Genomic DNA, 25,139 nt, shown 5'->3' on the forward strand with positions numbered 1-25,139 from the left:
ACCATTAAATCAAAAATATTGTGGGAGGATTTTTTGTGAAGATTTTGTGGGAACTAAGAAATTAATCTCAAGTTTATATAACTATCATTACGAGATAGCCACACCTAGACACATTGCATAGACAAACATGGCACAGTGAATTAAGCATATGTTTTGAAGATCTTGATTGGGGGAAAATGGAGGTGGCTCAAGTTAAAATATTAATGGCTACTAATCTCCAGGAAAACAGCTTTAAGGTTATGTACAGATGGTTCAATTTAGTCCATTTTCCAACTGAATATGTCTTTTTACCAGTTTTCCCCACAAGTCAGGTTTCATTCCATTCCATAGAAATCAAACAAAATAAAACATGGAAAATAAAATAAAATGATACCTTTTTTATTTGACATAACTTAATACATGTCCAATAAAAAAGGTATCATCTTATTTTCTTTTCCATGTTTTATTTTGTTTGATTTCTATTGATAACCTTAACACGGCTACCACATTCCATTCCATTAAATTTTGTGAGAATTTTTTTGCCCCTCCCCCTCAGGCACACATTTACTAACTGATTTTGCATAATTCTTTGGATTGGGTTGGAAAGAATTAAAAAAAACTTACCGAGCCATAGCAAGGTTGCAGAAGCCAGAATACTGAAGGCAGTCCTGTTGTTTAAGCTCCTTTGCCAGCTGACCTGAAAAATGGAGACAGACTTACTACTACTACTATTTAGCATTTCTATAGCGCTACAAGGCGTACGCAACGCTGCACAAACATAGAAGAAAGACAGTCCCTGCTCAAAGAGCTTACAATCTAACAGACAAAAAATAAATAAAGTAAGCAAGTCAAATCAATTAATGTGAACGGGAAGGAAGAGAGGAGGGTAGGTGGAGGCGAGTGGTTACAAGTGGTTACGAGTCAAAAGCAATGTTAAAGAGGTGGGCTTTCAGTCTAGATTTAAAGGTGGCCAAGGATGGGGCAAGACGTAGGGGCTCAGACTTCCTAGCAGAAGTAGAATAGTGCTAACCATTCTGCTCACTAGAGAGGAAACAAGTGACCAGACTAATCTAGAACAGATTAAAATCTCACCAGGAGGAGCTTGTAGTCCTCTAACCTGTGTGGGGCAGGCAACGCTGCCCAGGTTTCTAACAGGAACCATACCAGTTTGCCTCAAAGCATTGCAATTTCAAAGTTGAATGAAAACAGATAGCGAAGATACTTACCTGTAGCAGGTTAGTAGGTATTCTCCAAGGACAGCAGGCCATTCATTCTCACATGCGGAGAATTAAAATGTTAATATGCCTTTAAGAGCACGCATAGCATCCCCACCGTACATGCACGAGTGACTTCCCAGCTGTCATGAGAGCGTGGGACCAGCAGTACAATAATAAAACATGGAATCATCTCCAAGGGGAAGTGGGAGGATATGTGAGAATGAATGGCCTGCTGTCTACGGCGAATACCTGCTACAAGTAAGTATCTTTGCTTTTTCCAAGGACAAGAAGGAAAATATCCTCACATGTGGGAATCCCTAGCTACCAGGCTCACAGAAAACAACCACCATTGGTCAACTGGACCTTGCAATGGTGAGGGCAAAAGAACTGATTAACCATAAACTATATGCAACCATGTGAGAATGCAGCCTGGAACACAACAAAACGGGCCCTAGGGGGGTGGAGTTGGATTCTAGACCCCAAATTCTGCAGCACTGTCTTTCTAATTTGACTAATATAGCATCAGGAATCCTGTGAATGCATGGACCACGTTGCAGCCTTGAAAATCTCTTCAATGGATACTGACCTCAAGAGGGCTACTGATGTCACCATAGCTCTGACATTATGAGCCTTGACATGACCCTCCAGAGTCAGCCCAGGCTGGGAATAAGTGAAAGAAATGCAATCTGCCATCCAATTAGAGATTGAGTGTTTCCTGATGGTGACCCCCATCCTGTTGGGATCAAAAGAAACAAAAAGTTGGGTAGACGGATTGTAGCTGCTAAAAGTAAAAGACCAATGCTTACAGTCCAAGGTATGTAGTGCGCTTTGCCAAGATGGGCATAAGGCTTGGGAAAGAATGTTGGCAGAACAATCGACTGGTTCAGATGGAACTCCGACACCACCTTACTACTAATAATCATTTCTATAGTGCTACTAGATGTATGCAGCACTGTACACATTATATGCAGGTACTTTATCTGTCCCCAGAGGGCTTACAATCTAAGTTTTTGTACCTGAGGCAATGGAGAACTAAGTGACTTGCTCAAGGTCACAAGGAGCTGCAGTGGGAATTGAAACCAGGATCAAAGCCCGCTGCACTAACTATAAGGCTACTCCTCCACTCAGGCAATAACTTAGGATGCATGCGGAGAACTACTCTGTTGTGATGAAACTTAGTGTAAGGTGGATCCCCGAGCTGAAGTAACAGCCACCAAAAACAAGACCTTCCAGGTCAAGTACTTCAGATGACAGGAATTGAGTGGCTCAAAAGACGCTTTCATCAGTTGGGTAAGGATGATGTTGAGGTCCTGTGACACAGGTGGAGGCTTGACAGGGGGCACTGTCAAAAGCAAACCTCTCTTGAAGAGAACTAGAAGCTGTCCAGAGATGGGCTTACCCTTCACACGGTGATGGTAAGCACTAATTGCACTAAGGTAAACCTTTACAGAGTTGGTCTTAAGACCTTGGTACATAAAGAGGCATATTTTCAAAGCACTTTGGGAGGCTAAGTTCCATAGGTTTCTATGGAACTTTGGGAGGCTAAGTGCTTTGAAAATGAGCCCAAAAATCATCTACGGCGTAGTACCAGGATACATGATAGACCTAATAGATCTACCAACCAGGAACAGAATCAGATCATCACGATCATACCTAAACCTACATTATCCAAACTGTAAAGGACTAAAATGCAAAACAACCTACGCATCCAGCTTCTCCTACATAAACGCACAACTATGGAACGGACTCCCAAACGCTGTGAGAACAATCCATGACCACTTAAACTTCAGGAAATCACTCAAAACTCACTTCTTTAAAAAGGCCAGCATAACTAATGATCGTACTGGACAATTTATAATCTTCACTTCCTTCACCCCCTTGATGACTGATCCACACCTACCTCATCTGACTACAATATAACTTTGTATCTGTTATCAACCGAATTGCCAACAGCCTCTACGGTACTGTGTAAGCCACATTGAGCCTGCAAATAGGTGGGAAAATGTGGGGTACAAATGTAATAAAATAAATAAAAATAAGATATTCAAGCAGGGTCTGTATAGTGCAAGAAAGAGATCTAGGGCCTTGACTTCAAACCAGACGGCAAACTGCCTCCATTTGAAAAAGTAACACCTCTTAGTAGAATTTTTCCTGGAAGCCAGCAAGACCTTGGCGACACCTTCAGGAAGATGCAAGTAAGCAAATTCTAAACTCTCAACATCCAGGCTGTGAGAGCCAGAAAATGGAGGTTGTGATGTAGACGAGATCCCTTGTTTTGCCTGATGAAGGTCGGAAAACACTCCAATCTCCAAGTTTCTTCGGAGGACAACTCCAGATCTGCTGGTGCCAGTATGGACAATCAGGATCATGGTTCCTTGGTCTTGAATGAGTTTCAGCAAAGTCTTCCCCACAAGAGGGATGGGAGGATATGCATACAGAAGATCAGTCCCCCAATGAAGCAGGAAGACATCCAACACTAGTCTGTCACGGGCCTGGGGCTTGGAGCCTGGAACAGTGCTGAAGGGCTCTGTGATTGAACTAAGTGCCAAAGAGATCCACCGAGGGGGTGCCCCACACTCAGAAGATCTCACAGGCAACGCCCATGCTGAGGGACAACTCGTGCGGTCGCATGACCCTGCTCAGTCTATCGGCCAGGCTGTTGGATTTGCCTGCCAGGTAAGTGGCTTTCAGGAGCATCCCATGCTGGACTGCCCAGTGCCACATATGGACGGCCTCCTGACACAACTGGCGTGATCCAGTACCCCCCTGCTTGTTGGTGTGGTACATTGCAACCTGATTGTCTGTTTGAATGAGTACAGTTTGGTTGAACAGCCAGTCTCTAAAAACCTTTAGAGCATTTCAGATTGCATGTAGCTCCAGAAGGTTGATGTGGAGATCAGTCTCCTGGGCTGACTAAGCATCTTGAGTGTGAAGCCTGTCTAGGTGAGCTCCCCAGCCCAAGTGGGATGCACCAGTTGTGAGCACCTTCTGGGACTGAGGAATTAGGAATGGAAGTCCCACAGTCAAATTGAATCTAACCGTCCACCAAAGCAGACTGAATCAACTCTAGTGTCATTCAGATGACATCCGCTAGATTCCCAGAGGCTTGACACCACTGGGAAGCTAGGGTCCACTGGACGTTTCTCATGTGAAAACATGCCATGGGTCTGACATGGATGGGGGAGGCCATGACACCTAACAATCTCAACATTAGTCAAGCTATGACCAGCTGGCTGGCATGGACCTGAGTGTCAAAAGCGACAAGATAATGTCTGTCCTCAACATAGGGAGAAAAGCCCGCTGTGTGTCTACGAAGGCTCCTATGAACTCCAAGTGTTGAACGGGATGTAGATGGGACTTGGAGTAGTTTAAAGCAAACCCCCAGTAGCTCTAACACCCAACTAGTTCTCAGAATGGACTACTGAGCACTGACCATCGATGTGCTCTTCACCAGCCAATTGTCCAGATAGGAGAACACATGGACTCCCAGTCTCTGTAGTGACACTGTGACTACTGGAAGACACTTGGTGAAGACCCTTGTGGATGACGCTGGGCCAAAAGGAAACACGCGGCACTGGAACTGATGTGTCCCCAGCCGAAATCAAAGATACTTCCTGTGACCTGGAAGTATCAGGATGTGAGTGTAAACATCCTTTAAGTCCAGAGAGCATAGCCAATCGTTATCATGAATCATGGGGAGAAGGGTGCCAAGGAAACCATCCTGAACTTTTCTTTGAACAGGAAATTGTTCAGGGCCCTTAGGTCTAGGATGGGACACATCCCCCCTGTTTTCTTGGGCACAAGTACCTGGAACAGAATCCCTGCCCTTCTTCCCCTGGTAGAATGGACTTGACTGAGTGGACATTTAGAAGGGGAGAGAGTTCCTCTGCAAGTACCTCCTTCTGATGACAGCTAAGTAAGACACTCTCAGTGGGCAATTTGGTGGTCTCTGTCACCAATGCATGGCATAATCAAGACGGACTACTTGAAGAATCCACCGGTTGGAGGTTACAAGGGACCACCTTTAGTGGAAAAAATTCAGCCCTCCCCCCCAACCGGCAGGTCACCCGGGATGGTCACTTCACTACAGCTATGATCTGCTGGAGCCAGTCAAAAGCTCATTCTTGGCTTTGACTGGGGAGTTGTCTGGGCCTTGGGCGCAAGCTGTTGACAAGAATGAGTGCTCTGGGTCTGAGTCTGCTGAGGCTGGCAAGAAGGAGTATACCTACGCCTCTGTGAGTAGTAGAGAGGCCATGGAGGAAACATTATCGAAGAACGTCCTCCTGCTAAAGAAGTAGCTGAACAACCAGCCCTGCCAAATCGCCCTCTTTCCGATGATAAAAGAAAAAAAGCACCTCGGCGTCCAGCCAGGACACCATCAGATGTACTTCTGGAGCTCTCTACCTGAGCCCAAACTGAAGCACTACTGGTGTGGAATAACCATTCCGCTGAGACCAGAAGACGGCAGAAAGAGAGAGCTCACCGTAAGAAAAGCCCTCAAAGTGGGCCATGGAGAAATGGAACATAAGGTCCTCTGCCCCCTCCATGGGGCTGACATGCCCTGGTGGCCAGGGCCTGACTCTGAGTCCCACCCTGTCGAAGAAGAAGCCACCGCCGTCGTGTTCTCCAATGGCACAAGCACCACCTGGCCCACAACAAGTCCTAGAAGGCTACAGGACGAACAGCACCAAAAACAGGTCCAGGCGGGAGATCAGCCACAGCATCTCCTGTGTCATTCATCGCCTTGGAGGCGTAAGAAAGAGGCATCCATGACCACCACCATCCACTGGAGAGGCGCTAAGGCATCCCTTTCACAGGGAGGAATTACGGAGCCACCAGTTCATGCACAGCTGTGCCAAGAACAGCCATGGAAGACAGCACTGACACTCCTGGGACACCGACCACCTGCCGAGAAGCGAGAGCTGTAGATATCACATGTGAGCACAGCCCACAGCACTACCTCCAAAGTAGCCGTCACAGAGCCCAAGACATGAACGCACTGCCAGGCCCGAGGACTCGGCGCCCCAGCAGACTGCGCACCCGGGTCTGAAGTTAGATCCTCCAGTCCTCGGTCAAGAAAACATTATATCAGAGCTGTCTGGGATGGGACGGTTCATTTGAAGGATAACCACCACAGCAGGACCTCCTAGGCAAGCCTCCCACCAAACTGGCTCAGCAGGCTACACACACACATAGCAACTCCAGAGACGCTGCCCCCAAGGCTCCTCTTAGCAACCTGCTTCCTTGTTACAGCTGCAGAGCCTGTGTCCCAAATTGCTGTTTTTGTTTTTTTAACAGCTGATAACAGCAGCAAACAGAGGTGTGTTGTGGACTACAGGGGTTTTTTTCTTTCTTTTTTAATGAGGAAGGCTACAGTCCAAACTCTGGGAGGAAAGGGACCACGGGGTGAGGAAGGGACCCAGGCCACTAGGTATACCCCTAAAGTTGGCACAGAGCCCAAATACCCCCTAAGCTCAACTGGCCAAAAGGCCCAGGAGCAGGTCCAAGAGACGAATCCAGGAGCTGCAGAGACACCATCTACCACCTGCTAGAGATAGAGATATAGTGAGGTAAAGGAGGAGCTGACCGTCTGGTATCACTGCCTTCAGCTTTGTAATCTCTATCTCCACCTGCTGGTAGATGGACACAACCCACCAGTTCCTGGATTAATCTGCTGCATACGCTAAGGAAGAAGGGCAATCGTGGACACCTGTCAAAGTGCCTTGCTCAGACAAATGGTGACGGAATACACTAACATAGTAGATGACGGCAGAAAAAGACCTGCATGGTCCATCCAGTCTGCCCAAGATAAACTCGTATGTGTATACCTTACCTTGAATTTGTACCTGTCTTTTTCAGGGCACAGACCGTATAAGTCTGCCCAGCAGTATTTCCCGCCTCCCAACCACCAGTCCCGCCTCCCATCACCGGCTCTGGTACAGACCGTATAAGTCTGCTCTCCCCTATCCTAGCCTCCCAACCACCAACCCCTCTTCCCCCCCCACCTGCTCCGCCACCCAATTTCAGCTAAGCTTCTGAGGATCCATTCCTTCTGCACAGGATTCCTTTATGCATATCTCACGCATGTTTGAATTCCGTTACCATTTTCATCTCCACCACCTCCCACGGGAGGGCATTCCAAGCGTCCACCACCCTCTCTGTGAAAAAATACTTCCTGACATCTTTCCTGAGTCTGCCCCCCTTCAATCTCATTTCATGTCCTCTCGTTCTACCGTCTTCCCATCTCCGGAAAAGATTCGTTTGCGGATTAATACCTTTCAAATATTTGAACGTTTGCATCATATCACCCGTTTCTCCTTTCCTCCAGGGTATACATGTTCAGGTCAGCAAGTCTCTCTTCATACGTCTTGGAACGCAAATCCAATACCATCCTCGTAGCTTTTCTTTGCACCGCTTCAATTTTTTTAACATCCTTCGCAAGGTACGGCCTCCAAAACTGAACACAATACTCCAGGTGGGGCCTCACCAACGTCTTATACAGGGGCATTAAAACCTCCTTTCTTCTGCTGGTCACTCCTCTCTCTATACAGTCTAGCAATCTTCTAGCTACAGCCACCGCCTTGTCGCACTGTTTCGTCACCTTCAGGTCCTCAGATACTATCACCCCAAGATCCCTCTACCCGTCCGTGCCTATCAGACTCTCCCCGCCTAACACATACGTCTCCCTTGGATTTCTACTCCCTAAGTGCATCACTTTGCATTTCTTCGCATTGAATTTTAATTGCCAAACGTTAGACCATTCTTCTAGCTTCTTCAGATCTTTTTTCATGTTTTCCACTCCCTCCGGGGTGTCCACTCTGTTGCAAATCTTAGTGTCATCTGCAAAAAGGCAAACTTTACCTTGTAACCCTTCGGCAATGTCACTCACAAATATATTGAACAGAATGGGCCCCAGCACCGATCCCTGAGGCACTCCACTACTCACCTTTCCCTCCTCCGAGCGAACTCCATTCACCACCACCCTCTGGCGTCTGCCTGTCAACCAGTTCCTAATCCAGTTTACCACTTCGGGTCCTATCTTCAGCCCGTCTAGTTTATTTAAGAGCCTCCTGTGGGGAACCGTGTCAAAAGCCTTGCTGAAATCTAAGTAGATTACGTCTATAGCACGTCCTTGATTTAATTCTCCTGTCACCCAGTCAAAGAATTCAATGAGATTCGTTTGGCACGATTTCCCTTTGGTGAAACCATGTTGTCTCGGATCTTGTAACTTATTGGTTTCCAGGAAATTCACTATTCTTTCCTTCAGCATCGCTTCCATTACTTTTCCAATAACCGAAGTGAGGCTTACCGGCCTGTAGTTTCCAGCTTCTTCCCTATCACCACTTTTGTGAAGAGGGACCACCTCCGCCGTTCTCCAGTCCCTCGGAACCTCTCCCGCCTCCAAGGATTTATTAAACAAATCTTTAAGAGGACCCGCCAGAACCTCTCTGAGCTCCCTCAGAATTCTGGGGTGGATCCCGTCTGGTCCCATGGCTTTGTCCACCTTTAGCTTTCCAAGTTGTTGATACACACTCTCTTCCTTGAACGGTGCTCTATCCACTTCATTCTCAGGTGTACTTTTGCCAGTCCCTCTCGGTCCTTCCCCAGGATTTTCTTCAGTGAAAAACAGAACAAAAGTATCTATTTAGCAAATTGGCTTTTTCTTCATCATTTTCTACATAGCGTTTCGCTGTATCTTTTAGTCTCACAATTCCCTTTTTAGTCTTTCTCCTTTCACTAATATACCTGAAGAAGTTTTGTCTCCCCTCCTTACATTTCTAGCCATTTGTTCTTCCGCTTGCGCCTTCGCCAGACGTAGCTCTCTCTTGGCTTCTTTCAGTTTCATCCGGTATTCCTCCCCGTGTTCCTCCACTTGAGATTTTCTATATTTCTGGAACGCTAACTCTTTAATCTTTATTTTCTCAGCCACTTGCTTTGAGAACCATATCGGTTTCCTTTTTCTCTTGCTTTTATTTACTCTCCTTACATAAAGGTCTGTAGCCCTGTTTATTACTTCTTTCAGCCTGGACCACTGTCCTTCCACTTCTCGTATGACCTCCAAGCCCATCAGCTCCTTCCTCAGGTATTCCCCCATTTTGTTAAAGTCAGCTCGCTTGAAATCCAAGACTTTGAGTTTTGAGTGGCCGCCATCCACATGAGTCGTTATATCAAAACAAACCGTTTGATGGTCACTGCTTCTCAGGTGTGCAGCCACTCGGACATTTGACACACTATCCCCATTCGTGAGCACCAGATCCAACGTGGCTCCCTCCCTTGTGGGTTCCGTCACAATTTGTCTGAGCAGAGCATTTTGGAAAGCATCCACAATCTCTCTACTTCTTTCCGATTTCGCAGACGGAACCTTCCAATCTACATCCGGCAGATTAAAATCTCCCAACAACAGCACCTCTCTTTTCTTCCCCAACTTTTGAATATCAGCGATCAGATCTTTATCTAGTTCCTCCAATTGTGTCGGGGTCTATAGACAACAAGTGCTCACAAATGAAGGAAGTGTTTCCAATATCTGGGTGGATGCCCACCTATGTAATAGTGATCATCACACAATATGGTTTGATATAAGGGCAAAGGCAGAGTGCGGATACACAAAACTCAAAATACTGGATTTCAGACGTACTGATTTTGGTAAAATGGGGGAATACCTGAAGAAGGAACTGATGGCGTGGGTAGGCGTAGGTGAAGTGAAAAATCAGTGGTTTAAGCTGAAAGCTTTTCTTATGGAATGGATATTGCGCCATTCACGGAGGAAAGCGTTTATAAACAGCTTGAGAATCTGAAGGTGGACAAAGCTATGGGGCCAGATGGGATACATCCCAGGATACTGAGGAAGCTCAGAGAAGTCCTGGTGGGACCTCTTAAAGATTTAATAGAACTTTAGAGACGGGAGAGGTTCCGCGGGATTGGAGATGAATGGATGTGGTTTCTCTTCACAAAAGCGAAGACAAGGAAGAAGTGGGAAACTACAGGCCTGTAAGTCTCACAATGGTGGTAGGAAAAATAATGGAATCACTGCTGAAGGAAAGGATAGTGGACTTTGGGTTACAGGAACCGAGGCAACATGGCTTCACCAAAGGAAAAATTTGCCAAACTTATCTTATTGACCTATTTGACTGGGTGACCAAAGACCTGGATGAAGGACGTGCGATAGAGGTAATCTACCTGGATTTCAGCAAAGCCTTTGATACTGTCCCGCACCGAAGACTCGTGAATAAGCTGAGAGGTCTGAATTTAGGACCAAAGTGGTGACCTGGATAGGAAACTGGTTGACCAACAGGTAAAGAGGGTGGTGGTAAACGGAATCAGCTTGGAAGAAAGGAAGGTGAGTAGTACAGTGCCTCAGGGGTCGGTGCTGGAGCCGATTCTGTTTAATATATTTGTGAGAGATACTACTGAAGTGTTAGAAGGAAAGGTTTGCCTCTTTGTGTATGACACGAAGATAGCCAATAGAATAGATACCCTGGAAGGAGTAGAAACCATGAGACGGGATCTCCAAGTGTTAGAAGAATGGTCAACGATCTGGCATTTAAAATTTAATGGAAGAAGTGCAGAGTGATGCACTTGGGGTGCAGAAAACCAAAAGAGATATACAGGATAGGTGGGGAGAGACTGGTAAGCTTGACTCAGGAAAGGGACCTCGGTGTGATCGTGTCCAAGGATCTGAGGGTGAAGAAACAATGCAACAAAGGAGTGGCCACGGCCAAAAGGATGCTAGGCTGCATAGAGAGGGGTATAATCAGCAGAAGAAAGGAGGTGTTGATGCCCCTCTACAAGTCGTTAGTGAGGCCCCACTTGGAGTATTGTGTTCAGTTTTAGAGACCGTATCTTGCTAAGGATGTAAAAAGACTGGAAGCGCTGCAAAGAAAAGCTATTAAAATGGTATGAGATTTGTGGACAAGATGGCGGTGTGTGAGACGCTGATCTCTTGTTGGGTTTTCTCCTGTTAATTTACCTTTGAAAAGTGCCTCATACAAAGAGAAAAGGGACTGTGAAGTTTGTTCCCCCGCCTACCTCAGCATCATCCCCAATCCAGCAGAGATTGGATAGTTTCCTCACCGGAGCCTCTCCATGTGAGTTGAGGGAGGTGAGTCCCGTTGCGGAGGAAATCAGAGGAGCGAAACCTCTGCTGGGACATGAAATATCTCTTTCTTCCCCCTCTGCTTCCAACATTCCTCCATGTCCGGCGTCGGCTGCTTCGCCGGGAGATAGCCTACATGTTTCTGGAAGTGTGGCGTGCAGGGTCTCTGGCGAGGGTCCCGCGTTGCAGCGAAAGAGCCTGGAGAATGAGGCCCAAGGTTTGACTGGAGTCTCAGATACATCAATGGAGGTAAATCTTGGAAAGATTTGGTTAATGCTTAATAAGATGGACTCAACTCTCCAGAAATCCTCAGGTGAGGTAACTGCTTTGTATCTTAAATTTGAAAATTTGGTCAAGACAGTTGAGTCAGTGAAAGAAGATCTCTCCATCCAGGTCAAACAAATTCAAAATGAAGTGAAACAGCTTCAAGATTTCAAGTTCACTACGGTTAAAGATAAACTGGCTCTCCATAAAAAAGACTGAGAACTTTAATAGGCGTTTGAATCTTCGCCTTTTGAATTTCCCTAAAGTTCCTGAGACTCTGCCTATGGATTTATTTAGAAGATATTAGGTTGAAATTTGGAAAATACCACATGACGCTATTCCTCATATTAATAAGATTTTTTATTTGCCTAAGATCCAAGGAAGAAAGAAGGAGAAGGCAGAGGCGGAGAAGATATAAATATTGATGTGAATAATATATCTGCTATTTTGGAGCAATCAATAGAAAACATCCAAATGTGTTCTTCGGAGGAGGAAATCTGGATTTATCCGGATGTCACCAAATTGCTCAGAACGGAGAAAAATATTTTTGGCCATGAAACAGGAAACTGGGAAGAAACTTTCTTCCTTGCTTAACCATGTAAACGTTTTGGGTCCGATTTGGAAGAGACGAAGTATATTTTTTTACTCCCTAGAACAGTGATGGGCAACCTTTTGAGCTTGGTGTGTCAAAATTCGCCAAAAAAAACGAGCATAACTCGGGTGGTGTGGTCACTTCGAGAAAAAAAACCTAATTTCGCGATATTTATAGTTTAAATAACAAAAATGTAATAATTGTAATATATAACTGTATTTAATAAAGCCAAAACTAATTATTTAACGTACCTGCTTAGTGACTTCTTTATTCATCTGTCAGTCGGTTTCTTTTGTTGGTCTTGATATTATTTAACTTGTGTGGGGTGCAGGGAACTAAGATAAGTGAGGGGGAGGGGGAATTCTTTACTAATCTGCCTATTAGTGACTTTTTTGTTGCTGAATTTCATTGGCTAAATCTTCAATTGATATTTCTACTGAGTGTAACTCAGATATTCTCTTATAATTGCATCTTTATTCTGCATATTGTGAAATAGAACTGGGTGCACATCTTAGGAGAGTTTCTTTAATAATTCTCCCTCACTGAGTGCTTTTCCATGCTGAGCTATGGAGTGAGCAATGCTCAAACTTGCAGATGTTAAATTTGTAGAACCTTTTTACAAATTTTAAGGATGGAATTAGATTGGCTCTTATAAAAGTGTAGCTGCCTGGAAATGTATTCCTTCCTTTCAATCCTCACTTTTTTTCAAGAGCTGGGAATGATTAGTTTCAAAATGTCTATTTATATTCCACGTTCTGCTTACTACCGTTTCAGTACATAGAACGCAAAATGATCTGCCATTTTTTTTCTATAATGCCATACATCTCGGTCCATGTCTCTTGAAAGGGTCGGCTACTGCTACTACCACTTCCTTTACTTAACCTTGGTTTTTATTTTTTGGTTCTCCATCAGGGGGGCAGTGACAGAAAGATAGAATTATAGATAGCCTGTTAGCCTGCAGGCAATTAGGGGTTAACTAGCCTAACTGACCACCTTATGTAAATTAAGATGGCTGCCGCTATTTCTAATGGCGGGAAACGGCACCCATAGCACATGCCCTCGCCTCTCCCAGCCTCCCCCTCACTTATCTCAGTAATGATGGTCAATTAGAAATCCACGACACCCCAGAACAGTAGATTGGATGATGGTTGCTGTGGTTATGTGGTTGCTGGTAATGGCGATCACAGAGATGCGTCCCCCACGGCATTCCGCTGCTCTCTGCTCCGCTGGCCGGAAGTGAGGTCAAAGATCCCCTAACGGCCGTGCAGGAGGCGGGGGCAGAGGGAGCAGCAGGGATGGAATGAGCGGAGGACTCGGAGGGAGCCAATAGAAGCGCACATGGCACCCCCCCCAGCGGGTAAACATGCACCGTGTGGGGGGGGTCGCGCGATCCGCCCCGGGTGTCAGCAAGGAACGCCACTGCTTCTCTGTATGAGGCCACATGCGGCCGCGTGTCAGTACTGACACGCGTGTCATAGGTTCGCCATCAGGGCCCTAGAAACAACTAAAAGCTTTTCTTGATTTAAAAAAAATAATAATAATAATGTTGGAAATAGTAATATAGGTGAGGTAATCACACGTAGCCTTTGTATAAAGTTTATATTTTAAGTTCCTTACGAATAATCTCCTATGATTCAGCCACACTCTCCAATTAATGGTGGTCTAAGAAAGCTGACTTTATTTGGTGATATGATGTTTTCTTTATTTGCTTTTTGAAGCTGCTGTGTTCCTGTTTGACAAGTGTATGGCTTGTAAAAAGTTTGTAAAATTATTATAAATTTTTTTTTTTTAATCGTATGAAATTTGTGTTGCAAGACATACAAGGAGAGACTTACTGACCTGCACATGTATACCCTGGAGGAAAGGAGAAACAGGGATGGTATAATAGAAACATTCAAATATTTGAAAGGTATTAATCCGCAAGCAAACCTTTTCCGGAGATGGGGAGGCTGCAGAACTAGAGGATATAAATTGAAGCTGAAGAAGGGAAGACTCAGAAATAATGTTAGGAAGTATTTTTTCACGGAGAGGGTGTTAGATACTTGGCATGCTCTCCTGTGGGGGGGGGGGGGGGGGGGGGGTGGAGATGAAAACGGTAACAGAATTAAAAAATGAATAGGATAAACACAAAGGAACCCTGTTTAGAAGGCATGGATCCATAGAAGCTTAGTGGAGATTGGGTGGCAAACACTGGTAATTGGGGAAGCAAAGCCAGTGCTGGGTAGACTTCTACGGTCTGTGCCCTGAAAATGGCAAGGACTAATCAAGGACAGGTACACATATAAAGTATCACATACAATGAATTTATCTTGAAGGGCAGACTGGATGGACCGTACAGGTCTTTATCTGCCATCATCTACTATGCTACATCTTCCACCCAAAAGAATCCAGGGTTCTAGCTTCCCCACCAGGAAGCATCGAAGCAAAGTCTCCAGAACTTTCTGGCTCTTTCGAGCATGGATTCCACCACCAAGGAATGATGAGGCAATTGGGATCTATCAAACCCAGGGGAGCTCTGGATCCGGTACTCGTGTTTGTCTTCTTAGGGAGGACAGGGACCTACAGAGGGGACTCTCAGTTCTTCACCTGAACATCCCGCAGATCTTGTGAAAGAATGGCAGCCACCATTTCCCAGAAAAAAGATGGAAAGGAAAGGCTCTCACATAGTGATTTTCTTCTTTCTTTCCCTGGGGGGGGGGGGGGGGGGAGGTCAGATGCAATACCATAAGATTCTTTCTCCGAGAAGTACCGTGATCCTCATCAGACTCCCATGAAAAAATAACAAAACTAAAAAGTGGCAGAAAAAAATAGCTAAAATAAGGGAAAGGAGAAAAAGACACAAAACTAAAAAGAAAACAGGAGAAAAGAAAATCTCCCAGGGAAGGCATAAATGCTTGAAAAGACTACTCATACATCAGACGATGTGAGGAGCTGCGAATAGCACGTCCTCTCCTCACAGCGAATGAGAAGAGACTGCTGGTCTTGTACTCTCTCAGTGGGCGGGAAGGCATTCGAGCATGTGCTCTTAAAGGCATATTAAATACCTTTTAATGCTCTGCACCGGGCGACATGGATGACATCTACTTTATTTATTTCTTTTTACTTAAGAACAATTATTTCCAATGATCTCTCAGAAACTTCTCCCCACTATTAAGGGGTTTGGTGCCTATTGGGGAGATACATGTTAGCCTTTCAAGTGCTTGCATGGATTGTGAGAGGCACAATCCATTCACCAAGCAAATGTCTATCACATGAAAACCCCAGCTGAAATTTCTAGACTTGGTTTCTTTGATCCAATGTGATAAAACCAGGACCGGCCCAATCCTGGTTTATACTCCAACTTTCCGTCTCTTACATCCTTCCTCCCCCCAAAATAGCTAGAAATTAACTGCATCAGGTTTGATATTGTGATTCAAGACTCTGCCTGCAATTAAGTGATACATGACATAAATGGGAAAATTAGGTTTCTTACCTTGATAATTTTCTTTCCTTTAGTCCAGCAGATGAATCCATTAACTGATGGGTTGTATCCGCCTACCAGCAAGTGGAGATAGAGAACACTGAAAGCACATGGTGTTCCTGGACACCCAGCCCCCACCTGCCTTCAGTATATGAAATTTCCAAAGCAGAGTGAATAAGAAAGGCAAAATAACATAAACTTTCCTCACACCGAACAAACGCCCCTGAACCAGAGCAATAACCAAACAAAGGAGGGGACGTTATCAACCTCCTGCAATAAAACAGCATGTAGTAACTGATAGCTTGTCTTCAAGTACTCCTGATGAGACACAATGTCTGTATGCAACATCTGTACAAAAACTAAAGTCAGACAGGGAGGGATCATGAATTCATCTGCTGTGACTAAAGGAAAGAAATTATCAAGGGTAAGAACCTAATTTTCCCTTCCTTGTCATCAACAGCAGAAGAATCCAATAACCGATGGGATGTACCAAAGCACTCCCTAAATAGGGTGGGAACAGGCAACTCCGCGAGCAAGCACTTGCGCTCCAAAATGCGCATCCTGCCACGCTGCCACATCCAGCCTGTAATGTTGCACAAAAGAGAGCTGAGAAGCCCAGGTAGTTCGCACGACAGATCTCTTGAAGAGAAAAGACACCATTTCAGCCCACGAAGAGGACATTGCCCTCGTAGAGTGTGCTTTAAACGCTACAGGCGGCGACCCGCCCTGAAAGCAGAAAAAATGAGGTTCCTTAAGCCCAGCGGGCTATAGTGGCCTTAGACGCTGGAAACCTGCCAACAGAACAAATAAATGATCAGAATTCCTAAACTCATTTGACATCTGCAGATACTGCCACAGAGCCCTGCGGACATCCAAAAGGTGCAATTGCCCAAAGGAGTCCGGAAACTCCTCCTTACAAAAGGAAGGAAGAAAAATGGGCTGGTTCAGGTGAAAAGCTGAAACCACCTTAGGCAGAAAGGAAGGCACCGTACGAACAGACACCCCAGATTCCGAGAACTGTAGAAAAGGATTCCTGACAGGAAGAGCCTGAAGCTCAGGACACTCTCCTTGCCGACGTCATTGTCACTAAAAAAAACTGTCTTGAGAGTCACATCCTTCTCAGAAGCCCGTTTAAAAGGCTCAAATGGAGATCGCTGGCGCGCCTTCGACTCAAGCCCCAGGTTTCAAGCTGGACAGGGCGACCGCAAAGGAGGACGGAGACGAGGCGCCCCTCTGAGAAATCGGACAATATCCGGCATGAGCAGCAGGGACAAGCCGGAGACTTTCCCCTGGAAGCAGTGCTGCCACCTGAACTCGAAGGGAATTGTAGGCCAGGCCCTTTTGTAGCCCGTCCTGCAAAAAGTCCAGCAAAAGCGAGACTGTCGCCAGAGTCGGCGAGATAGCCTTTGGAGTACACCAAGCCTCAAAAGTGCGCCAGATCTGAGCATAAGTCGCAGAGGTAGACCGCATGCAAGCCCGCAAGAGCATGGCAATAACCTTATTAGAATAGCCCTTGTCCCGTAAGACCAAAGCGACAAGGATCTTCCATAATCACCGGACCCTGAACTAACAAGTTCGGAATCCGAGGCAAAGGAAGAGGCGCGGTCCACCAGCCCTACTACTACTACTACTACTACTACTATTTAACATTTCTAAAGCGCTACTAGGGTTACGCAGCGCTGTACAAGTTAACATAGAAGGACAGTCCCTGCTCAAAGAGCTTACATTCTAATGGACAAATGTACCTGCCGGAGATCCGCGTACCATGGACGCCTTGGCCAAACCGGGGCGATTGAGAATCACCAATCCTCGCTGCAGGTGAATCACTCGCCCTATCAAGGGCCAAGGCCCATGGTTGAGCCAGGGCATCCAACCCCACCGAGCGAAGGATCTCTCCTGCTGAAAAAGTAAGGGACTTGGCGTTTACGCTTGACGCCATGAGGTCTAAGTCTGTGGTCCCCCATTTGGCACAAATCTGAAGAAAAACGTCTTCCGCCAGTTCCATTTCCGCCGGGGTCGATTTGATGTCTGCTGAGGAAATCGGCTTGCACGTTGCTCTGACCAGCTATGTGAGCCGTGGACAGCAGCTCTAGGTGGCGCTTGGGCCAATCGCAGATCTGAGACGCCTCCGCAGCCAGGGCCCTGCACTGAGTGCCACCCTGACGATTGATTGTAGGCCACTGCTGCCGTGTTGTCTGACAGAACTTAGACAGGAAGACCCTTCAGCGTCCTGTGGAAGGCCAGAAGAGCTTGGAATATCGCCCTAAGTTCCAAGCGATTGATGGACCATCCCGCTTCCGCGGTGCACCACAGACCCTGAGCATAGTGTCCCTGGCAATGAGCTCCCCAGCCCGAAAGGCTGGCATCCATTATCACCAGACACCAATCCCTTGCCGCAGCATGCTGTCGGAAAGCCACCAATCCATACTGCGCTGGGCCGCAGGAAGCCACCTTAGACTGCTTTGGTATTCCTGGAAATCGCGAGACCCATTGCTGAAGCAGAGCAAGCTGCAGCGGCCTCATGTGAGCTCTCGCCCAGGGAACCACCTCTATGGTGGCCGTTATCGAGCCAGGAGCTAAACACAAGTTCCAAGCTTGAGGGTGAGGCATCCACAGGAGCAGGCGGACCTGATTCTGAAGCTTGAGACGCCTGTTGTCGGGAAGAAAAGCGAACCCTGAAGCCGTGTCGAACTGGACCGCCAAATACTCGAGAGACTGAGAGGGGGTCAGGTGACTTTTGGGCATATTGACTACCCAGCCCAGAGTCTGAAGAACTGTAACAACTCTGGCTGTGGCAAGTCGGCTTTCGTCTGCCGAAAACCGCACTGATGAGCCAGTTGTCGAGATAAGGGTGAACTCTGATATCCTCTCGCCTGAGAAAGGCAGCCACCACTACCATCCACCTTAGAAAAAGTCTGAGGGGCAATTGCCAGGCCAAGAGGCAAGGCGCGAAACTGGAAATGTTGGCTCAATACCACAAACCGGAGAAACCGCTGAAGCGGCGACCAGATGGGAATATGCAAATACGCTTCCTTGAGGTCCAGAGACGTGAGAAACTCTCCTGGCTGTACCGCCGCAATGACGGAGCGCAGGGTTCCATGCGGAAATGTCGTGCTCCTAAGGCCTCGTAGACTCTGCGTAAGGCGAGGATAGGTCTGAAACGACCCGCCTTTCGAGGCACCACAAATAGATGGAGTAGTGACCGTGGCCTGGAAGAGGAGGGATTAGAAGGACTTTTGGAAGAAGGCCTCGGCCTATCCTCAGGCAACCGTTGGGTTTAGAGTCCCCTAGGTCCTTAACAATCTTCTCCAAATCCTCCCCAAATAAAAGAAGGCTCGAAAGGGTAACCTCACCAGCCTTTGTTTAGAAGTCATGTCAGCCGCTCAATGCCGGAGTCAAAGAAGGCGGTGGGCAGCAACCGCCACCGACATCTGCTTAGCTGAAGCTTGACCAGATCATAAGGAGCATCAGCCAAAAAGACAGTGCAGACTCCATACGCGGCCCGACCTCAGCCAGGGAACCCGCTCCATTGGCGGGCTGCTCAACCGCCTACTGCAATCAGGAAAGGCAGGCCTGGGCTGCATAGGAACTGCAAATAGCCACCCGTAAGGAAAGGCCCGAGATTTCAAAGGACCGCTTCAGTGCGGATTCCAGCCGCTGGTCCTGCATATCTTTCAAAGCGACCCCTCCCTCCACCGGGAGAGTAGTCTTTTTAGTTGCAGCCGTGACTAACGCATCCACTTTAGGCATCCCAAAGAGGGCCAACTGACTTTCATTTAGAGGGTAAAGGTGACAATAGCCCTGGCCACCTTCAAGGGACCATCAGGGTCAGGACCACTGAGCTGAAATAAGCTCTGGATGGACGCATGTATGGGAAAAGCCCAAGAAGGCTTCTTAGTACTAGCAATCGAGGATATAATAGAAGAGGCAGCACATTCGTCAGGATCTTCATACAAAGGGCCTGTAAGGCATCAGAATGAGAGCTGGCAGCTCGTCGTGGTGGAAAATCCGAACCGCTTAGGGTCATCCACCTCCTTTGGCAAGCAGCCACCCTCGTCTGGATCATCAGTCCGTGAGGGCCTGCCAGACCTCTCAGACTCCCCCGAAACTAGACCACGGGGGAGAACAGAGTGAAGAGTCCCCCTCAGACGGGGTATCACTCGTCTACGCTTAGCGTCAGCCAAAAGCTCAGGGGAAGAATAAAGTCTCCAGCAGACGCTGGACTATCAAGAACTGGAGGCAACCCAGTCCAAAACTTACCCCGCACAGAGCGCTCTCAGCGGGAACCTCCCCGGAGGAGCTGGGCACCACTCTCACCTCAGACCACCGAGTCAAATGAGCTGCGGTCAAGCTGCACCGAACCAGGAGCTCTGGAGAAAGCCTCAGATTTTTTTTTTTACTGTGAGGAAAATTCGAGGCAGGCAGCCACAGAGGAACTCCGGGAGGAGGGGGAATGGGCAAGGCCAGGGACAGGGAAAACCAAGTATGCCTGTAGTGGGCACCCACCAGCCACAACACCCCCCTGTTCTACTGGCAAAGCACAGGAGCCACCCGAGGCAGAATCCAGGAGCTGAGAAGTGATATCCACACAGTGGCGTTCCTAGGGTGGCTGACACCCGGGGCAGATCGCCGATGCCCCCCCCCTGGGTGCAGCTCGCGACCCCCCCCCCCCCCCCCCGGCAAACGACGGACACCCCCCCTGGGTGCATCTTTATCGCTGGGGGGGGGGGGGGGGGTGCGCGCGTCTGTCAGCAACACTTGTTCCCTGCTCCCCCTGCCCCGGAACGGGTTACTTCCTGTTCCGGGGCAGAGGGAGCAGGGAACGAGCATTGCCGACAGACGCGCAACACCCCCCCAACGGCGAAACGATGGACACCCCCCCCCGGGTGCATCTTTACCTGCTGGGGGTGGGGGGGGGTGCCGCACGCCTGTCGGCTTCGTTCGTTCCCTGCTCCCTCTGCCCTGGAACAGCAAGTAACCCATTCCGGGCCACAGGGAGCAGGGAACGAGAGTTGCCGACAGACGCGTGGCACCCCCCCCCAGCGGCGTGCAACCAGGACGGACCGCCCCCACTGCCCCCCCCCCCCTTGGTACGCCACTTCATCCACACCTGCTGGGAGATAGAGATATACTGAAGGCAGGGGGGGGCTGGGCGTCCCAGGAAACACCGTGTGCTTTTCAGTATTCTCTATCTCCACCTGCTGGTAGGCAGATACAACCATCGGATACAACCCTGCTGTTGATGACAAGGAAATACTGTTTTCATCAAGTGTGCATAACAAAGATGGTACCACCACAATCAGACTGTAAAATTCAGCTGGAAACAAATTCCCAAGCTTATTAATTATATTCAATTTTTCCCAACCTAAGGCATCTCTTTTTTGCTCTGCTGAATGTCATTTAACTTAAAGAATAATGCTCCACTTTCCCACTTCCTCTGTGATTTCATTATGTCATGAACTTTTGGCGGAGTTCTCTGATATCACAAGAATCTCTCTATATAAAACGCACCTCCAACGTTATACTGAGGCCTCCACAAGTCCCAACGTTTCTAACTGCATGGTGGTGAAACCACAATTTGCACATGAGCATTTGCCCCGCCCTCACGTCAAACGTGATGACATCGAGGGTGGAGCAAATACACTCAACAAGAGTACACCCAATCTAAATTCAATTTAAGACCCGCCTCCTGCTTACAGTGCCTCTCCTTTCACCAGCCATTCAAAGCCCTCACAGAGTCACCTCCCCTCCCACTTTTGGCGTGAGCCGTGAGTCAAATTCGCAAGTCAACCAAAAGCCAAAGTGTAGAGGTTCAGGCGACGCGACACTCTCTTTCGCGGAAAAAGTTACCAATCACTTCTGACCCTACCTCTTTCTTTGCTCTTTAACGATCTCCGCCAGCCGGCTCACATTACTCACACACACGATGTCCATATCATTTAAAAACCCTCTACCCCCCCCCCCCCAACCAAACAACACAAAAACATAAGCCAAGGTCGCCTACATTATTAGATTGAAAGCAGCAAAAAGGGGGGACTTAAAAAAAAAAATACGAGACGAAGGCACAGTCTTACCAGCAACAGCACACAATGCAGATCACCATGTTCCCCGACTTTCTCTCCCCCCCCCCAACAAATAACACAACTTTAATAGAAATAAAGAGAACTGCTAGCGAGCTGCAACATTCATGCCCTCTGCCAAGAGTAAAGCATTTTCAAGAAGCTGTCCAGACCAGTGCTTCAAGGAAAAAGGCACAGCTCAGGTTTTGTTTTGTGGCGGGAGAGGTGAATGCAGGGAGGACTGGAGGTGCTATGTTCTGTATGTTAGCTGAGGCAGGCACTAGGCCTAGAGGGCAGTGTTTGGGGGCCGCGCTCGAGACCAGAAGATTGCATATGGATGGAGGGAGCTGGGGGGGAGGGAAGGAAAGAGGAGAGGGAAGACAGGGGGGAGGTGGAAGGAGCGGGAGACGGAGGGGGGGCCCCTGCCACACACTCTCACACATACAGCCTCTCACTCTATGTCACACACACACTCGCACATTCACTCTATCTCTCTCACACAATCACTCTCACACACACTCTCTCAAACATACACACTACGATGAAAACCTTGCTAGCGCCCGTTTCATTGGTCTCAGTAAAGGACCTTCTTTACTAGTAGTCTAATCAAGTACAAAATTACCCTGTCTACCAGCCTGTGAAATGCTGGAAGAATCTGGATACATTTCTATCAGTACTTCATAAACAGTACAAAGAAACAACAACCAAAAAAAACCGATAAACTGCTAGGCTGTGAGGTTTAAAAGAATCTCACTGCTGAACGTAAGCAGCCTGTGAACCATGTCACCTACTTGACAATGTAGGCTGAGGGATCCCATGTCAAAAGCACCACTTGCCAAACGTGCAAGCCGAATCTACAAACCACTGCTTGCTGAATCCAAAAGTGCTGCTTGCCGAAAGTGCAAGACAAATCCAGACCCCAAAAAGAGATTGGGTTCTGCTTTTTCTGGGCCTCTTTGGTTTCTGAATACTCTTATTAGGTCCCTGTCTCTCAGAGTGAAACAGCTCTATTTCTGGGACACTCTTCCGGGCCACCCCAGATAAGTCCAGTTTCCTTTCTCTTATTACTTTCAAGTAGTCCAAACTCTTGGTTATTAAGAGTATGCAAATGACAATGCAGATCACTATTCAAGTCAACGCTACATGTCCTCAGTTTCTCTCATGATAATAATCCACTCCACTGCCTTTTAGAAATGGGTTAGACTTTCCCTGCCACCAGACTACCACCACCCCATGCAGGGTCCCAGGAGTTTACCCTAAGTATGATAGTATGGACTAAACCCAAATGGTCTTCCTATACTCAGCTAAAGATACCTTCTCTAATCCAGAGGACCTATTTCCCAGTGGCAGGATGTACATCCCATCATACAGCCATTTATCTATGCTCTAATTTTTTCAGGGATGTTTCAGGGGGTGGGGATGGCACTTCTGCCCTTCTTATTTTCCTTCCAGTTCAATCAGAACCAGTGCTAGGACTGTAGAACAATAAGAAGACAAAGAACCCGCTGCATGATAGCATCCAGCAGAACCACTAAGCTACCACTTTCAAGGCAATATTCATTCTGTGGCAAATTAGATCTGAACATTCAGCGCTAGAGCTATCAGAGTATGAACACTGAATATCTGAGTGCCTGGAAAGGTACAAACCAATATTCAGCACCATATCCACCTAGCTAACTGGGCAAGTGAGGACTGCTTTTTACGCTGTCCAGTCTGCCAGGTTAGCTATCTAGGAAACGGCAATGAATATTGGCAGTGTCCAAATAACTCCAGACTCTGCCCCAAGTCTGCCTCTTGATTGCCCTGGTACTAACTGGAGAGTGCTGCACCAGTCAGAGCAGACATTCTGCAGCTGAAAAATAGGCTCCTGAGCCTGCCAGCATGATTTAACCAGGCAGTTAAAATGCGTTGAAAGCCTTTATAGAACCAGAAACTTACCAAACTGTTCACTTGCTTCCGCAACATTGGGCTTCCGTAAAAATCTCCTAGAAAAATTAAAAAACATATTTAGGTCAAAAATATAAGCAAATATACAGCGTATATACGTGTGCCCCGTTTCTTTATCAGACATGGCGAATGCCTTTACGATACTATGGGAAAATTAGGTTCTTACCTTGGTAATTTTCTTTCCTTTAGTCATAGCAGATGAATCCATTACAAATGGGTTGTGTCCACCTACCAGCAGGGGGAGATAGAGAGCACTGACAATCATAGTGCCTCTTGGCCAGCTAGCTCCATCTGCCTCTCAGTATTTGAAGCTTCCAAAGCAGTGTTACACCGCAAAGTAGAATAACATGAACTTTCCTCACAGCGAACGAACGTCCCAGAACAGGAGCATTAATTCAAAGGAGGGACGAACTCAACCTCCTGTAACAGAACAGAAATCCTGAAGACTGTTTTCCAACTTCTCCCAATGAGGGAACATATCTACAGGAAAAACTGAACCCAAAACAGCATTAATCAATCAAACAATCAATCAATCAATCAAGGAGGGCTCATGGATCTGCTATGACTAAAGGAAAGAAAATTACCAAGGTAAGAACCTAATTTTCCCTTCTTTGTCACCAAGCAGATGAATCCATTACGAATGGGATGTATCAAAGCAATCCCTAGATAGGGTGGGAACAGGCCACGCCACGCGCCAGCACTTGTGCTCCAAAATGCGCATCCCTCCTAGCAGCCACATCCAGCCTGTAATGTCGGGCAAAAGAGAGCTTAGAAGCCTACGTCGCTGCACTGCATATCTCTTGAAGAGAGAGTGCTCCACTTTCAGCCCAAGAAGAGGATATCGCTCTTGTGGAATGTGCCTTAAAGACTTCAGGCAAAGGCCGGCCAGACAGCAGATATGCTGAAAAAATAGCTTTAGACGCTGGAGACCCTCTGCGAGCACCTGACAACAAACAAAAAAGGTGATCAGAGGTCCTGAAAGCATTTGACATGCGCAGATACTGCAATAGAGCCCTTCGCACATCTAAAAGGTGAAATTGCAGAAATGGGTCTCGACAGGACAGCGCCTGGAGCTCAGACACCCGTCTCGCCGATGTAATGGCCACCAAAAGACCGTCTTTAGGGTCACATCCTTCTCCGAAGCTCGCCTAAGCGGCTCGAAGGGCGAACACCGAAGGGCCTTTAAAACTAACCTCAGGTTCCAGGTCAGACACGGAGCCCGCACGGGAGGACGGAGCCGAAGCACCCCTCTAAGAACCCGTGCCACCTCCGGATAAGCAGCCAGGGAGAGGCCAGCCGCCTTCCCACAAAAACATGCTAAGGCTGCAACTTGAACACGCAGGGAATTATAGGCCAAGCCTTTTTGTAAACCATCCTGCAAAAAGTCAAGTATCGGCGAGACGAAGCCCGCATGGGTGTAATCGCTTTAGCAGCACACCAAGCTTCAAACTGGCGCCAAATCCGAGCATAGCCAACAGAAGTGGAATGCTTGCGGGCCTGAAGGAGAGTGGAGATGACCTTGTTGGAA

The 25,139-nt window shown here is 47.3% G+C and overlaps 1 protein-coding gene across 2 annotated transcripts in view; it reads right to left on the minus strand.

The window, feature by feature from the left end:
* Window positions 1–25,139, minus strand: part of LOC115460223 (factor VIII intron 22 protein-like) — an 86,996-nt gene that overhangs the window by 51,709 nt on the left and 10,148 nt on the right. For both annotated transcript variants that reach the window (XM_030190036.1, XM_030190037.1), the window contains exons 2-3: window positions 23,603–23,649; window positions 604–676 (exon numbers count right to left, since the gene is read on the minus strand). In XM_030190036.1, the coding sequence (XP_030045896.1) occupies window positions 604–676; window positions 23,603–23,649 (120 nt within the window). The remainder of the gene's footprint in view (window positions 1–603; window positions 677–23,602; window positions 23,650–25,139) is intronic.

This window comes from Microcaecilia unicolor, chromosome 1 (assembly GCF_901765095.1).
Source record: "Microcaecilia unicolor chromosome 1, aMicUni1.1, whole genome shotgun sequence".
Classification (NCBI taxonomy): Eukaryota; Metazoa; Chordata; class Amphibia; order Gymnophiona; family Siphonopidae; genus Microcaecilia; species Microcaecilia unicolor.